Source organism: Lissotriton helveticus, chromosome 2_1 (assembly GCF_964261635.1).
Source record: "Lissotriton helveticus chromosome 2_1, aLisHel1.1, whole genome shotgun sequence".
Taxonomy (NCBI): Eukaryota; Metazoa; Chordata; class Amphibia; order Caudata; family Salamandridae; genus Lissotriton; species Lissotriton helveticus.
This window is the reverse complement of record NC_136059.1, coordinates 1,508,140,058-1,508,156,916: the sequence shown is the minus strand read 5'-3', so window position 1 is coordinate 1,508,156,916 and position 16,859 is coordinate 1,508,140,058. Positions and strand designations below refer to the sequence as shown.

The 16,859-nt window shown below is 43.4% G+C and overlaps 1 protein-coding gene across 1 annotated transcript in view; it reads right to left on the bottom strand.

The window, feature by feature from the left end:
* Positions 1–1,700: 1,700 nt before the first annotated feature.
* Positions 1,701–16,859, bottom strand: part of MOB1B (MOB kinase activator 1B) — a 305,722-nt gene continuing 290,563 nt past the window's right edge. Inside the window, exon 6 of the mRNA XM_078676405.1 lies at positions 1,701–6,894. Within this exon, the coding sequence (XP_078532531.1) occupies positions 6,817–6,894 (78 nt within the window). The 3' untranslated portion in view covers positions 1,701–6,816. The remainder of the gene's footprint in view (positions 6,895–16,859) is intronic.

The window sequence follows — 16,859 nt, the reverse complement described above, 5'->3', positions numbered from 1 at the left end:
CAAGAGTGCATTGGTGTAGCGTCGTAGAGTGCAGTGGCATACAGTAGAGTGGACTGTGTAGAGTGCATTGGCAAGAGTGCTGCAGAGTAAAGTGATCTAGAGTGCAGTTGTGTAGAAGAGTGCAGCTTTCTAGAATTAAATAGCGTACAATACAGCGTCAGAATGAAGAGGCGCAGATTGCTGCAAAGTAGAGTGCAGTGGCGCAGCATGTTGTGGTGCAGAGTAGAGTGGCACAGTGTGCAGTGGCGTAGAGTACAGTGGCAAAGAATGCAGAGCCAGAGTGGCACAGTGTGGAGTGATGCAGGGTGTAGTGGAGTGTGTTGCAGAGTGAGTGCATTGGCACAGAGTGCAGTGTTACAGAGTAGTGTCCGAGAGCAGTGGCGTAGATGGCCGTAGTGTACAGAAGTGCAGAGCTGAGTGCATTAGTGTAGAATGCAGAGGTCTACGGTGCAGAGTGCTAGAAGTAGATTGTTTCAGAGTAGAGATAGGTAGAGTAGAGTGGTGCAGGGTAGATTGCAGTGTCGTAAAGTGGAGTAGAGTAAAGAAGCAGAGTGCAGTGGTGAAGAGTAGATTAGAGTGGCACGGAGCGCAGGGGCGTAGAGGGCGTAGAGTTGAGTGTTACAGAGTAAAGTGCATTGGCGTGTTGTGTATTGGCATACAGTGCAGAGTGGCATTGAGTGGAGTTGCACAGAGTAGACTGGAGGGGCCTAGACTGAACTGGTGTGGAGTGAAGTAGCAAAAAGTGCAGTGGTGTAGAGTGTATTGGCATAGCGTAAACAGGAATGTAGTGGTGCAGAGTAGAGTACAGAGGCAGAGAGTAGAGTGAAGTGCCAAGGAGTTGAGCAGAGTAGACTGGAATATGCATGGTGTGATAGCACACTGCCATTACAAACACAGTTTCAAGTGAAATGACCATTAAATGTGTACAGACATACAGTTTTACTAACTATACAGCACACTAATGATAATGTTTGGAAATGGCATCACCTGGTGTATTGACTTGTTTTGATCATAGTAAAGCATGTTTCCAACGCACTTTAGAATTTAAAAATGTGCTTCATTTGTGCGTTCATAATTTTGATATATTGTGAAATACTTGCACAGTTCATTTAAATGTGTGCTAAAAAAAAATTCCAAACCCCAGTATCTAGTAAGATAATCACACAAGTCCTCTCACTTTGAAGAACCAGAAAGAAAAGTAAATACCAAGCTCTCTCAGAAGACAGAGCCGGATATTTGACCTCTGTCTTTAATGCAAAGCAAATGTGTTAAGATAAGAACATCATTTACAGGACTTTTTGCAGAAATGAGCATTCGTGGAAAAATATAAGGGGAGCTGGTGTGAATAGGGTTTACTTCTGTGAGGGGGGGGGGGGGGGACGGACTCATCCTGGACATCCTAAAACAAATAAAGCCAGCATAAAGCCAGAACATGTGAGTTACAAACCACAAAGCCAATGGTACAAAAACAGGATGAATGCATCGCCAGGGAAGCTTTCTGAATGCCCCCAAGATGTTTTTAGCAAACCAGGCAGCTACGCTCTGTTAGGTATAGACCTAAAAAACACAATTATTAAACTGCAGTTTGAAATTCCACTTTCTTGAAAGAAAATATCATCCAAGAAAACACTGCGATGACACTAAGTAATTAGGTGGTGAACAAAAAAGAGCCTGGAAATAAATACACCAAGCAACTGTAGTCAAACATAGCTATTTTATTGTTTTTTCTTATAAAGACCATTCGCTTTTCTTTTACTGAAAAACACCCCGAGATTTTAAATATTTGTTTTAATCCCATCACAGTTTATACACATTATTTACATCTCTCACGTGGTGCCGGATTTTCAGATTTACACTTTCACTTTTTTATAATTATGTTATTTCGGCTTAAAGTAAAATGTAATTCGACAATGTGTTAGAATCAGAAGCAATATTGGCACAGTTAACTTACAGAGTAGGCCACATGTTGCATTTATCAAAAAATCATACTTCTGCTTTCACTGCTTCCAGATGTCAAAATAAGGAACTAAGTGTGAACATGTGAAGGCTACTATTGTGGCTAATAGCTCATTCAAAATCTATTTGTAACTTCACCACATAAAAAAATTCACCTCAGCGACGGCATGATTTTTAAACCTCACTAACTTTTGAATGTATTGCTTCGAGTGAAACAGCAGAGCAACAAAATTCAGCAAATAAATCACACCAGCATATTTCATTGCTCGCTAACCAGGATTCATATTCCAATAAAGGAAAACATTACCTGTCTTGTCTCAACTTTCGCCAATCAGTATCGTCACCACTAGACTCAAGCAAATACCAGCGGGTAAACGTGTTATTTAGCCCAAAAATAGTTGCTAAAATATTCTTTAGTGAAACCTTCACCACACCAGCTTTTATTTTGCTGCCTTTTAGCAAAGTAAGCCCACTCCTTCATCCCCAACATCATTTGCTCGTTGCGCATGTACAAAAATAACAATGCAATTTAGAAGCTATAAAACGTCAGTCCCCTGAAAAATACAGCAACTAACGCCCATTTTATTTTAAAGAATGCATTGTACCCCATTTGAAGACTGCAGTTAGGCATACAGAACGTGGACTTAATTTGAATTTGTTGTTTACGGGCACATAAAATGAAGTGTGGAACTGCTAAAAAAAAAAAACAGAAAAAAAACCAAAGAAAAACTAAACCCCTGAAAGCACAATATGAAATGGCAACGTCGCTTTGAAGAGTCCAATACGATCGGTAAAATCCCGATGTAGGAATTACCAATTTATTACATATTTGGTTACTTTGTGAACTTGAAAAAACAAACCAGTAAAATAGTAGGCTCGAGAGAGAGAGAAGGGCAAAAATGTCAGAAATAATACTGGTCTCGATAAGTAATAACTCCAACAAGAAGATGTGGCCGGCTATGGAAAGGGCATTTAAAATAGCAATTTTAACATAAAATAAAAAGAAAAGAAAACCCCAGCTTTGCCGGCATGATAAAACGTATTAAAACAGGTGGCAGGGAGGAATAAATGTAGAGGGGGTACATTTATGCAGATGAAAAGCAACAAACTCTCATACAAAGTCAAGGTTATAAAACAACCAGACATTTACTACCATAACGGTACAGTCAAAATGCACACTGCATAGTATGCAGGTAAAAAGGAAATGTCTCCATAACTATAATGTATTCTTCTATATGTAAAGCTCGAGTGTTTGAGATCAAAAACACCTTTTATGTACTTAGAGTGAAGTAAAGTCAAAGGAAAGCATCTCGTGTTCTCAAGGTAATCTTTGTTTCTAGGCTTAACAGAAAAAATAGGTATGGTTACTATTTTATGAACACTTGACTGTATCTATTCCACTTACGAAATACAAGTTGGCCGTATCCACTTGGTAGTCTTCTTACAATAGAGCCCAAAGGCAGACGTCCATTATAGCTTTGCTAAATGATCCTCAGTCTAGTCATATTAAATAATGTGCAAAAGAAACCTATCTGGTAGGATTTAACACCAATCTTTCTAAAACTGTAAGCAGCTACGCGTTTTTTAATCCAGGCTAATATCGCTTGTATTGGGGACCCACAAAAACTTAAAGCTGCAAGTCCTGAAAACTTGAACAAATGATTCAAGGGGTGGCAGACCTATGATCTATTTCCTTTCAACAAGAGCTGCATTATGTTATTTCTTTAAGCAGTTATCTCTAGAGGTTTGCAAAGTCTACTGCAGTTACTTACAGTAGTTTGCAAAGTCTACTGCAGTTACTTACAGTAAAGTTAGATCTTACTCTGTACATGCTTTACTCATGTTTGTAAGCAGGCACTGCCTACTGAATACATCCTTTTTTTTTAATAGTTGTAGCCAATCAACGACAAACAGGGCACCCAAAGAAAATATGGCTCTAATCCAAAAATGCAGCTCTCAACTCCTAAACCCAAGCCTTTATGCAGATGGTGAACAACTGCACAGTAGTATGAAGCTTGACTTGGTTTGGAATCAGTGGAAAAATACATAATTGAAACTATGGTAAGCTATACCATCAAATGACTTGCGGACATTTGAGGCTGACTAGACCGCCACTTGGGCAACATGAAATAGAATGGACTCCTAGTTACTTTTATATGGTTCCTGAGCTATGACGTTACTAGTGAATGATCACTGGAATTGTCAGTTTGCGATTTGTGAACATTGCGTTTACTGCTTCATAGATTTGATAGGACACTTGTATAACTAAAATAGCAAACACTAATTACTCATCCACAGAACCTTTTCCAGAAGTGACATCATAGCCCAGAAGAAGCTCTTTTCTGGCTCAGGAGCAAAACTGTTTGGCTGTTGATTCAGTGCATATTCCAGATTTTGACTTGGAATAAAGATGAACTTTCAAGGACACAATCTTCAAGAGCATTCATTTTAAACTGTTGAGCAACTGGAAATCGAACTTAGGAAAGAAACTGAACACGGTTATATTACCTCTCCTATTTATGTTCGGCTTTTTTGGGGGCTGTAGAAACCAGTCTATGGTGGTGGGCAATGTTTGTGTAAAATTACTGGATATAGTTGGTGTGCTGTTTATTAGGCTTAGCTGCCCCTAGTTTTTTTTTTTACACCATAGGAACTGAACTAATATTCTGACATATTTCGTACAAACTACGAGACAAGTCAACAAACAAGGACTAGCTGAAAGCAAAATGGAACATTCCCTCATCAGGCACTGTGTAAAAAGTGACATTAATTTAGTGATCTTTTACTAAACACTGACAGTCAACATGTCCAGGAGTTAATCATTTGAGTACTGTAGACCAAACAAGTTCCAAGTGCCGATTCATGTTCCTCTTTTGTAAAGTTGGTACACTTTTGTATGTTGCGTTCCTTTCCACCTAATACTACGAGGGACAGGATGTAGAATGGCAAGTTAGAAGCACATGGAAAAAACTAGCTGCTGCCTGACATTTACAGAAGCATTAATCGTACAACAGGCCATTCAGGATGCATATCATTAAGAGAACACAGGTAAACACAGGCTTGCCTTTAAAGATTACATGAGAAAAGTGTGATGCAACTGTCAAGACAGAAGACAAGTATAACTGAAAACAAAAAGGTAAATAGTGCTAGGAAACCTATTCAAATGTAGCAGATACTCTAGTGCCGACTTGAACACTGGTAATCTAATAGGAAGATACAATCGTCTAAAGAAGTATCATAACTAAAAGAAATTTGCTGGCACCTGCCACACCCACCCAAAAAAGTGTGCCCCAACAACAAACTGACATTACATGGTAGTTTGACGCATTCCATTGTGGCCATCGAGATTGGACATCCAGCAACTTTTCTGGTTCACAGACTGCTTTAAATCACCAGTGTCAAAATCTGAGCGCTCTACAAAGCTCTTGGTTCGTTTCCCGCCCTCCCCCCGCCCCCTTTAATTTTTAAGGCGATGTTTCTTTGGCCACACTGGTGAGTTTATAATCCCCACGGAAACTCTGAGAATTCCTTGCAGCTGTTCCCGATTTGTAAACAGGATCCATCAGATTGTGCAATAACAGCGATAATCCCATTTGGACATTCAGAGGCGCAGGTATGACAAACAAGCAGACACTGGTATGAGCTTTCATTTCACTAACCATGAAACAGTGATAAGGGTTTGCTAATGCTCTTATTGCTAACAGTTTTCATTACACTATTTTGGTAACCCTACTTTCAATCTGCTTACGCACGAGAGATGATCAATTTAAAAGTAGAACAGCTTTGGCTGAAACTTCAGCAATGGGAGTCTTCATTACACCCCTGGATGGAATAGCAGTATAAGACCAGCCATGCATTTTCAAATTTGAAGTCCCAGTAAATCCATAGGCTCCGCTGCTTGGTTTGTCTGCAGACTAGGATACCAGATATACATAAATATACATCTGTGTTAAAGCATATTCTCATTCCTGTATTAAAAGCTTGATATTAAAGATGCTAACAAAATATGGCTTTTCATTGTGAGACATTCCAAAACAGGTATCACTAGCAGTTGACAGAGTTTTGGCAATGGCCCAGATCAATAATACATGTGCTTTGCACCTCAGAAGTAAGCCTGGTAAGGCACTTTGACAACAGAGGTCTTTAAAAGACAATATGGATAGGCTACAGCGAGCCCAGCACAGGATCCACCCACCAGCACTGCCAAATACCACATTCAATTTGTCTTCACAAGGATTAAAGTGCCTTTGGGAAACTAACCTTTGGGTTTGCATGTTTGTGGTCTCCTCTATTCCTTCCAGGTGGCACAATTTAATAGACAAACTCATAAAAAGTAAAATAAGCTCTTATATAGTAAAAACATTTCATACAACTTAAGCCATGTACGCACTCATGGCATCATGAATCAATGTATGCGTTCTGCTTCTGACACCCTAAGGCAATGCTTGCTTTGTTTCACTTAAAGTCTACAACAGTCTCTATGTCTTGAATGTAAAACACTTTAAAATGTTTATGCATCAAATTCAAGGTGCAGTGACGTACAGGTATAGAGAAGAAAACAGTATGCAAATAAGGCCTTATGCGTGATACAGCAGACACTCGAAACTCAAAGATACAGTACAGTTTTCCTAAAGTGGTTGTATTAAAACTATGGACCGAAGCTTTGAAGCATCTCAATATTTGTATAAAAAAAAAAAATCCACACACACAAGCAAATATTTTACCGTGCGTCACAAGATAAAAATAACATGTTTTCCCTAGTTGAAGCAAAGACACTAGATCTTGGCTGCCTGAAACAACTTAACATTGTAAAGAAGGATTGCTTCAAAGAAAAGCCAATTTGCACTCGTTGAATTTTGTTTATCTGTCTTTAGAAGTTAGCTTGTCAATCAATTCTTGCAGTGGTGCAAGCTCTCTGCGATCGATTAGATTGAATTCCTGGAGAAAGATAAAAAAAACTTTTAGTTCCATACAGAAGTGCCTACTAGGTCATAAATTAGTACGATTTTTTTGCTAAACTGAGATTAATTTAATTAAGATTAATGTAAGAAAACACTATTAATATTGTGGACTGATTAAGAAAGTGAACAGAAAAACAAACAAAATAAAACTAAGAATTCTCAATTGTGTACACAAACAGAAAACCCTCCTCATTACTACCCGATCACGGGAGCAAAGCCCCCAAATGAAATCTACTGTTCAAGATTGCGAGCCACATGTTTGTTTAGCAGATACGAGGACATCACCTAAATGTAACTTTACATTCAGGCCCTAATATTAGACTTATACATCGGTTTTGGGTTTTCAAGACCAACTTGCTACCTTGCAGCAATTTCTAGCGATACTAGAAATAAAATGATTGTCCTGATAGAGATAGGGAAATAATGGTTATTGGTGCATCAAAAGTAGTAGGTAAAGTTCGTTGGGTGAAAGCGACAGTTTTAATGGATTATCAACCATATACAGTAAGTTTAGCTGCGGGCTGGTCACTTTGCTGCTTGACCAACCACTTCCAGATATGCAAGTCTATTAATTGCTAGACGCCAAAGGCAGCCCTTTAAGTATTTTCTGAAAGTCAGACTGGTTGTGCTGAGCGATAAGGCAAATGTGATTCGAACATAGGAGTCATCCACCTGTCTGTGCTTGAGCAACTTTAACTTTGGAAGGCTGCAAGGCCAACAGTGTGGAAATGCTTTAAGTATGCAGTGTCATTAGAGGATAGTGGATGGAAAATGTTACTTACCCTCCAAGCACCAGTTTGTAGTGTGTAGTGCTGTAGATGCAAATGCTCTGCACACTCCTGCCACCTAGTATTAGACCTGGATAGTACAAATTGAACATTACAAATTGTTTTTTTTTTCTTTGAAGAATTTGAGTGACAGGACGCAGTGCGACTCCTCCATTAGTCCACAATACACATGGGTTCAGACTCCACTCTAGATTGTTTTCCGCTCAGCATGTAAAAAGTGAACGTGTAATGTGGAGTAAGACTACAGTGATTTGCCATGTGCTATGTAACTTGTTAATGAAATAGTGTGAGAAAGATACACATTCCATCACTGCAAACTTTCAGGAAAGAGTGCGGGAGTATGTGAACCTACAGCACTACACCCTACAGACTAACACTTACAGGGTAAGTAACATTTTCTGTTCACAGCATGTAAGGCAGCAATTATTTATGGGAGAAATCAGTATAGAACACAAAAACGCCAAACAGCGTATCATGGTGCTTGTATCCAGCCACTGGACAAAGAGGAAGACTGTTAATGAAAGAACAGTCGTGTTTTAAGGGCGTTCCCGAAATTAATCAGTTGATCACTGGCATGAAAATCAAGGAGGTTAGGGCTCTAGACCTGGGGCCTATCACACTGGAACACGTCCTTTTGTTGACAGGTAGCCAAGACAGACTTTCGATGAGAAGAGTCTCAAATTTTTCAAGATGAAGGATGCTTCTGACCAACGTGTTTGACATTTTTTGGGTTATCTGGCAATACCATGATTCTGTGCAGAAAGATGGAAAAAAAGAGGAAAGTTTAGAGATCTGAGCATTATTATCAATTAAGATGCTGAGATTCAAGACTTTAGGGGGTTACCTTAAAGGTTAATGATCAGTTGGGGGTCATCCGTGTAAAATATAACACATAGCGTTTGAGTGAGTGAGCAGTTTAGCAAACAGGACAATATGTAGGTTGATCCAAAGAGTAGAAGGCAGTCAACCTTGAAGAACACCTCAGCTCATCAGGAAAGCACAGGAAGCGAAAGTGCTCGGTTGGATGATTTGTACCCATTCTCCTAGAAAGGAGCCAATCCCTTTGATTGGAGTATCCTCGACTCCTAGAGAGTTAAGCTGGTCAAGAAGAATGTTATAGTGTCAAATGCTGTGAAAAGATGCAGCAGCAATAATGCTCCTGAGCCTCTCTTATTAATCAGAGTACACAACTCATCCACTGCGGTGAGAATCACCAAATCCACGGAGCAACCGGGTCAGAAGACCCCTTGATTTTTGCTTAGAAGTCTATTGATCTCTGCAAAGGTGAACAGTTGATCGGTAACAACTTTTTCCAGTATGTTGGTAAAAAGGGGAGGAGATGTGGGCCTGAAATTGCCCAACATAAGGGTCAAGTTATTTTTTTAAGAAGCACTTTAACAACAGATTTGTGAAGGAAGCCGGGGTAATGCCTTTGCTGAAAAAAGCATTTACAATTTCAGTGAGAATAAGGGCCAGAGTAATAGTCTGTTTGTGGAGTTGCATCGACTGAAAAGCAGTTTCCTCCGAAGCAGTACCTAGGGGGCCGGTGATGCTGATATTTCAAACAATGTTAATAACACAGTTTGGCCGACCATAGCCTGCTGACATACTAGTATGTGGACAGTAGTGCTCTGTAAAGGTGTATGGCATTAACCAAGTAGCTTCCATTCAGATGTGTAGGCATGGGAACTTAATTAAGAAAGACATGGTCAACTACACCTTTTACTTATAGTGTGCGCCCTAGGAGGTACAGAGTGCAGCTCTGGCGTGGAATGCTTAAAATACACTTGAAAAACCATCATGCAATGCCAGCCCTGGAAACGAGGTGACTTAGGTTTTAACAAACGCTACAAAAAGTTGGTCAGTTTTGATGAAGAAAATGGTCCAGCGAGTGTAGTTCAAGAGCGCCAGCTTGAAGTCTTACAGTGCTCTTTGCGCTACTGAATTGGGTTGTGGAAAGAAAACAGCCAGCTAAATAGTCTAGTTGATGTGAAAATGTGAAACCGCCTTGAGCAAGAACTTTGGATTAAATCAAGGGACCAACTAGTCTTTGTGCATTTGAATGAATAGTTCTTGAATAATAAGTGCTTGTGACTATATATGTCTCAGCAAGGTAATAGCTACTAGGAAAGCCACTTTCCAGGATATAAAATGTAGATTGCAAGAGTGTAGGGGTTCAAAAGGTGGACCTTTAAGCCATGTGAGAACTATTTTAAGGTACCACACACAGGGACAGGTGGAGTTCTTGAGGGTATGATTTTGAGTCTCTCCATGAATGATGTAACCACATGAATGTGGAGGAGTGATGAGCATTCCCTATATTGCATGTACACAGCTACAGCGGCTAGGGTGAAGACATTGATTATATGCAAGGCCTGTTTTCTGTAGGTGTGAAAGCTAACTGATGTCTTGAACCTTGAACTTAAAATGGTTTAAATGTTTTGAGATGCAATAACTAACACATTCTTTCACTTGGCTTGAGTACATGCCCATGTAGAAGGTGTACGAGCCTCATGCAATATGGTCATACTCATCTGGGAGGTTTTGGTGGCCAAGCTTCAAGTCCTCAAGTGCTAGATCGCTAGGTAGAGCTACTTAGGGTTTGAGTGCCTGATTTGGCCAAGTTGCTGTGAAAAAAGATTTAGCTTGATCTGTAACTAATTGTGAGGGCCGATGAACATCTCTAGTAGCACAGGGGACGAGGCAGTCTGGCCCAGTTTGCTAGGATGAAGGTCATGGACACATGGCTCCTTTCCCACGCCACATACATAATGGGTGGGAGAGGAGGAAAAGCGTAGGCAAATGTCCTTGACCAGTTCACCCATAATGCACTGTCCATAAACTGGAAATCTGGAGGCGAAGTTTGTGAATTTTGTGTTTTTTGGACTGGCAAAGAGGTTGATTGCACTGGTTCCCCACCGCTGAAAGTGCCAGTATAGGACTTCTAGGTAGGGTTCTCATTCATGGACTTGTTGATACATCCTGCTAGGAGATCCGCAAAGTTGTCGTCCACCGTCAGCAGATGCTCCACTAACAGGAGCATTTTGCTGTGGATTGCCCAGTGCCAGATGTCCTGGGTTAGTGAAGACAGATTGGGAAGGGGTGGAGTGAGTGCCCCCTTCATCAATTTGTAGCATAAAGCGGTCATGTTGTCTGCCTAGATTGTTGAGGTGTTGACAGAATGCTGAAGGGCCTAGGCACCTTGCACAATCATGTTTACCGGTGGTGACTGATAGGTCTGTGGTAATGCTCACCTGGGGAAGTGTGTCTAAGCAAGGCCTGCAATGCATGAGGTTGTTGGCACAAACCCCGCTGTCGATGAAAAGGACAACGCGAGGAAGCGGAGATGAAGTACAGAACCCAGGACAGAACCCCGGATTCGCACGCTGTAAGGAAACTCAAACTAAGTCAAGGAAGAGAAGCTCACTGCTTCACCGTCCAGGACCAAGAACATGGCTCTAGAAAAATGATGACACACTTCATCAGAGTCCTACACAAACACCCAGCCCTGAGGAAGACCTTCTGAAAATCCTCTCGGTCCCCAACAAGAAGGTCGAAACGCGTCGGCACTCCCCACACAGAGGCCAAGGGAGCCCTTATACTGAAAGAATCGAAGACATCAAAAGGACAGGCACATAGATTTTACACAGGCTTTCCCTGACCTTCACTTTGGACCTTTAATGAGCTTGTATAGAGCGGTCTTAGCTATCCCAGAGACTCCATACCAAACGATTACAGTAGGACTGCACAATAGATCACAAATGAGATGATAAAAGTCAATGTTTTATATGCTTTGCTTTCGTAACATTGTATATAGATTTATTGTACATATCGTTTTGTGTTGTGTTAAAAGAAAATTCGCCATTTAGACTGTATAAGTGTCCTTTTTGAAAATAAAAGAACATGAGTAGTAAAACAATGACATGGTCAAATGCATATTGTGAGTTTTGGTGTTTATAAAGTGATGGGCTCTAAACAGTGGTACTGTTGAATCAAATGTTTAAAATGAAATAAATGAAGGAATTTCTCATGCAGATAAAGAAAGTATTCTGTAGTTGGAAGAATTCCTGGTAAAGTAAAGTCCACATTTGTAAAGCGCACAATCACCCGTAAGGGTCTCTAGGCGCTGGGGGCCGTCGGGAAGATTAAGCGAGCTATTGCCCAGAGTCACATGGTGCTGGGCTAACCTGCCGCCGGAGCCGGGGATCGAACCGTGGTCCCCAGATTCCAGCGTCAGTCGCCCTGGCCGCGGCGCCACACCTCTTCCTCTGGTACAGGAGGCATTTGTTCCTTGTTGAGTATTGATTCCAGCCTCCTGTTCCTTAACTGAATCAATCTCTGTTACTAGATCTCCTTTATGTTTTTCAGCATCACATTCACTTGGGGCTCAAAGAGGTGTTTCTCAATAAATGGAATGTGGAGGAGGTGGTGCTGCACCACTGCTTTGAGCCACCAACATGCATAATAATGCATAGCTATTCATGTCGGCGCACCAGAATGTTCATATTATTACAGCAGGAAGGAGTATCCGCAGCAAACTAGTGCAGAGTGAATATTTGAAATAACCTTGTGTAGGAAAGTAGGATCTGCTTCTTATGGCTACCCCCACTTTTTGCTTGATGTTGCACTGTTTTTGACTAGTCTGAATGGGATCCTGCTAATAAGGACCCCAGTCTATCTCCTTTCTCCTTTAAATTGACATACATGTACAATGGTACACTCCAGATTGGATACTGGGCTAACCTTAAAAGTCCCTAGTATAAGGTACGCATGTACCCAGGGCATAGGTACCCCAGAGGCATCCCATGGGCTTAAGCATGTATTATGCCACTAATGAGAAGCCATGCAAAATGTAACTACAGGTCTGCTACTGCAACCTGTGAAAGCTTGTGCTTGCACCACTTACTTTAGATCTGGGTTCACTTTATCTATGGTCACTACACTTAAAACTTATAAGTCCCCCCTATAGCAGGCCTTATCAATCCTGAAGGCAGGGTGCTGAGTTTTAGGTGAGCAGGTGCCCCTACATGAGCAGAGCCTCTCTGCAGCCTTCAGAGACAATTCTCCCAGGTTGTCCGACACTCAGCCGGACATATGGATAGAGGTGCATTATAACCTCGCAGTAAATGTGATCTCGAAAATAGCTGCATAGAAATCTATCGTGTTTGGTATCAAACACCTTTGAATCATACCTTCACACCGGTAACCAGTGTACGAGGTATGATTCCACCCTTCAGAAGAAAGCTTCGTGGGATTACTGGTCTATCCAGTGCCAGCCTTCTCGACCCGGTCAGCACCAAATGGATGCTTCCGACCAGAGACACATTTCTGCCCTCCTGCTGCTGAGCGAAGCTTGATCAGAGGAAGGTAGCACAATAGGCATCCTGTCACAGGGAGGTGTGACCACCTCCCAAACAGGGTTTAGTGTATTGGGGCGGGGTGGGTGCACTCAGAGTGCCTGAAAGTCTGCACATGGGACACATTTGGTGTCTCTGTGCATAGTCCAGCTCAAACCAGTTCTGGGAACCATTGGCTCCTGCTCTGGCGTGAAACTGGACAAAGGACATCGGAGTAACCTCCTCTTTGTCCTGCCCCTCCCCTCCCCTAGGAGAGTCCACTGAATCTGTCCAACCCTCTCCCGTGGGTACAAAGGGCTTACCTGGCTGAAAGACTTTAGATTTTACATGGACAAGATTCTACAAGAAGAAATCACTGACCTTCGACCATCTGGACTTCCCTTGGCCTCGACTGGGCTCAACTTCGTCCCCCTTTCCGTCCAAAGCTTAGTCTGACCCTTGCTCCATACAGGCTCTGTGCAGGGATAAAGACAACTGAAGAATCTCCCTTGTAGTGAAGGAGTCACTCCCCTACCCTCGCAGGCACCTCACCGCAACTGACCGGTCTGCTGCTCCTGTGGACTCCGAAGATTTCAGCAACACAGGAGGTGGGTTTCTGAAGGTCCCTGAAGTCGATCTGCCCTCTCAGCAAGCTTGAGGCCAGTATCCCTCGTGCGGACGGCATAACCTGAACCCCTGTGCACCACGTCCATTTGCAGTAGCAAATGCTTGTTGGCAATTCCCAAGCTTGTGCTTTGGACTCCGTGAAGTCCTAACCCTGAGCAGTACTGGCACCAAAGAACTCCGGTCTCCTCGCAGCGAGTCCTCCGTGGGCTGGTACTTTGCAATCTTACTCAAGGTCCCCTTACGACTCCTGGTCCTTCGGCCTGTGGGTTCTCCTGAGGGTCACCTTGATTTCTCTTGGGCTTTTCTGGTTGCTCCAGACGTGCCCGGACTACTCATTGCTTGGTGAGTCCCCTGGACCTTGCTGGTCCACACCGTAACCTGTTTGACCTTCCTGCGTTGGTTACTTTTGCCAAGGCTTGTTAGTGCTCCAGCCAGGCATCGACCCCTCAGTACTCGACATCCTCCGGGGGACAGCTCGCATCTGGCTCCTGGTCGTCCTAGACTTCCCCTGTTCCTCGTGTCTGCAGAGTCAAGCATCCCTTCTTCGCACCTGAAGTACCCGAAATTGGTGGTCATTCGTCTACAGAGCCCCTGGCCACTCTGAAGTGACCCAGACTCTGTCCCCTCTGCTTTCAGGTTCCTTCCTTCCAGAAACCCGACATGGATTCCACGGACCCTTTTCACCTTCAAGGCAGCAGTACTTCTTCACAGTCCTCCATTGAAAACGACAGCGGTTTTCAACACCACTTCAGAGCTATGCACCAGGCTCCTCTGGGATAGGTAACTCTGATACTATGGTATCCACAGGTGGTGTGGCTCTCCAGCCTCTTAAGTGCCAAAGGTTTTGCTCGAAGTCCTCCTAGACGGGTCCTTTAACTTTAAAATTGCAACCACGACTTCCCCATAGAATTGCACGGAGACGGCGGTCATGTTTGCACACTGCACCTGCCCTCCGTGGGGTCCCCATCTACCTTGGGCTTCCAGCAATTCTTCATGCTCCAGACTTGTCTTCACTCAAGTCAAGATTGTTATACCACTATTTTAGTATATGGTTTGGTCTCCCCCTGGAGTCCACTGTGTATTGTGCTACTTACAACTGCTCTATCAATCTCGTATTGTGTGCTTGGAGTTCTATCCTTGTGTAGAGGATAGTAGAGGGTTATACTAATAAATAACTTTATTTAACTACTGTGTAGTTCTCCTTCAATTAATTAATTCAGGAGGTGATATTCTGGTATAACAAGCTGCTTTACATTCCTTTGAGATTAAGCCTGAAGGCTGCTCTCCATAGCTACCACTAGGATAGCTTTCTAAAGGTTATCTTTGACCTCATACATCATAAGGGCCGTTTGGACTCGTGCAAGGTGCCCACTTTAATTAGTGGACAGCATATACCATGCCAACTTGACACCTTCAATCCCCATCCTGTAGGTTTCTGAGAGGTGCTGCACCAGCAACGACATTTCCTCCTAGTGAAACGTGTCATACCGCATCAGCAAGCTGGCAGTATTGGCGATGCGCCGGTGGATAGCTGCCCCATCACCCCATGCTTAAAAGCAGCATCAAGGCGCTTGATTTCCTTGTCTGGTTTTCGAGGGTGAAGGGCAGAATGGAGATCGAGGATAGCATTGGTTGGGTCACCAGAGGCCCGTCACCACCTCCTCCTCCTCCTCCTCTTCAATGTCCAGGGACTTATGTTCCCCCAAAATGTCGACCATCTCCCAGGAAGATTGCTGCTGCATCTTATACGCCACTAGCTCTTTCCCCTTAAATACCCAAAGGGCGTCCTTGCAGCAGAACGTGAGGCACAACTTACAGGAGGTCTTCTTGTGATTAAGGGAGAGGCAGAGGATTAGAAGCACAAGTTACTACTTGTGTAACGATATATCTGTAAGAGACATTAGTTAGTGATAGATTCCTTACCTTAGAATATCCCCAGGCATCAGACTGGATCCGGATTTTTTTTGCGTAGCAGTACCCATGCGCGTCGGTAGGCGTCGTCCACGTCCGTCGTCGGCGCCGCGATTACGTCGGAGTACTTAGACGCCGCCTCCACGTGCTGACGTCCGTTCTTACACACAGATTTTCCGCGCCAGAAATGCAGAGCCATGATAGAACCAACACTGGTGCCATGAAACTAGGGCCCTTAACCCTAGATATCGGTTTGCAGAACGGGGAGGATGGGTGGGTCGGTAAGGAATCTATCACTAACTAATGTCTCTTACAGATATATCGTTACACAAGTAGTAACTTGTGCATCTGAAAGAGACACGTTAGTGATAGATTCCTTACCTTAGAATAGATACCCCAGCAATACCAACCCCGGTGGTGGGTCTGCGAACCAATAATTACACCAGAAAGTCCTGGAGGACGGGACGGCCAAAGAAGCCATCCCTCCGGACTTGGCTGTCCAGGCAGTAGTGTCTTGCGAACGTGTGCAGCGAGGCCCATGTAGCTGCCTGACAAATGTCCTGCAAGGGGACAGGGCAGTAGTGGTCGCCGTGGCCAGAGTGGAATTGGCCCTCAGCCCAACAGGAGGTTCCTTTTTAGCCAAGGAGTAGCAAGCCTGGATGCACAACACGATCCACCGAGAGATGGTCCGTTTGTGCACCGCCCCGTCCCTTCTTAGCGCCCACGTAACCAACAAAGAGTTGGTCATCCACCTGGAACTGGCGTGTGCGATCCAGATAGAATGAGAGCGCACGTTTTGGGTCCAGACGGTGGAGCCTCCCTTCCTCTTTAGAGGGATGTGGAGGCGGAAAGAAGGTGGGCAAGGTGATGGACTGCCCGATGTGGAAGGCTGTGACTAGCTTGGGCAGGAAAGAGGGTCTTGTCCGCAACACAACCTCGTCCGGATGGACAGAAAGGAAAGGTGGTTTTGAAGAAAGAGCCTGGAGCTCACTCACCCTCCTGGCAGAGGTGATAGCAACCAGGAAAGCAGTCTTAAGGGTAAGAAGACGGAGAGGACAGTTATGAAGTGGCTCGAAGGGAGCGCACATCAGATAAGTGAGTACAAGGTTCAAGTCCCACTGGGGCATCACGAATGGAACAGGAGGAAACGTGTGTGATGCCCTTCAAAAACCTATTTACAATTGGGGACTTGAACAAAGGCTGATCAGGTAGCCTCAAGAAGGCGGAAAGGGCAGAAAGGTAGCCCTTGATAGTGCCCAGAGCAGAGCCCTGCTGGGCAA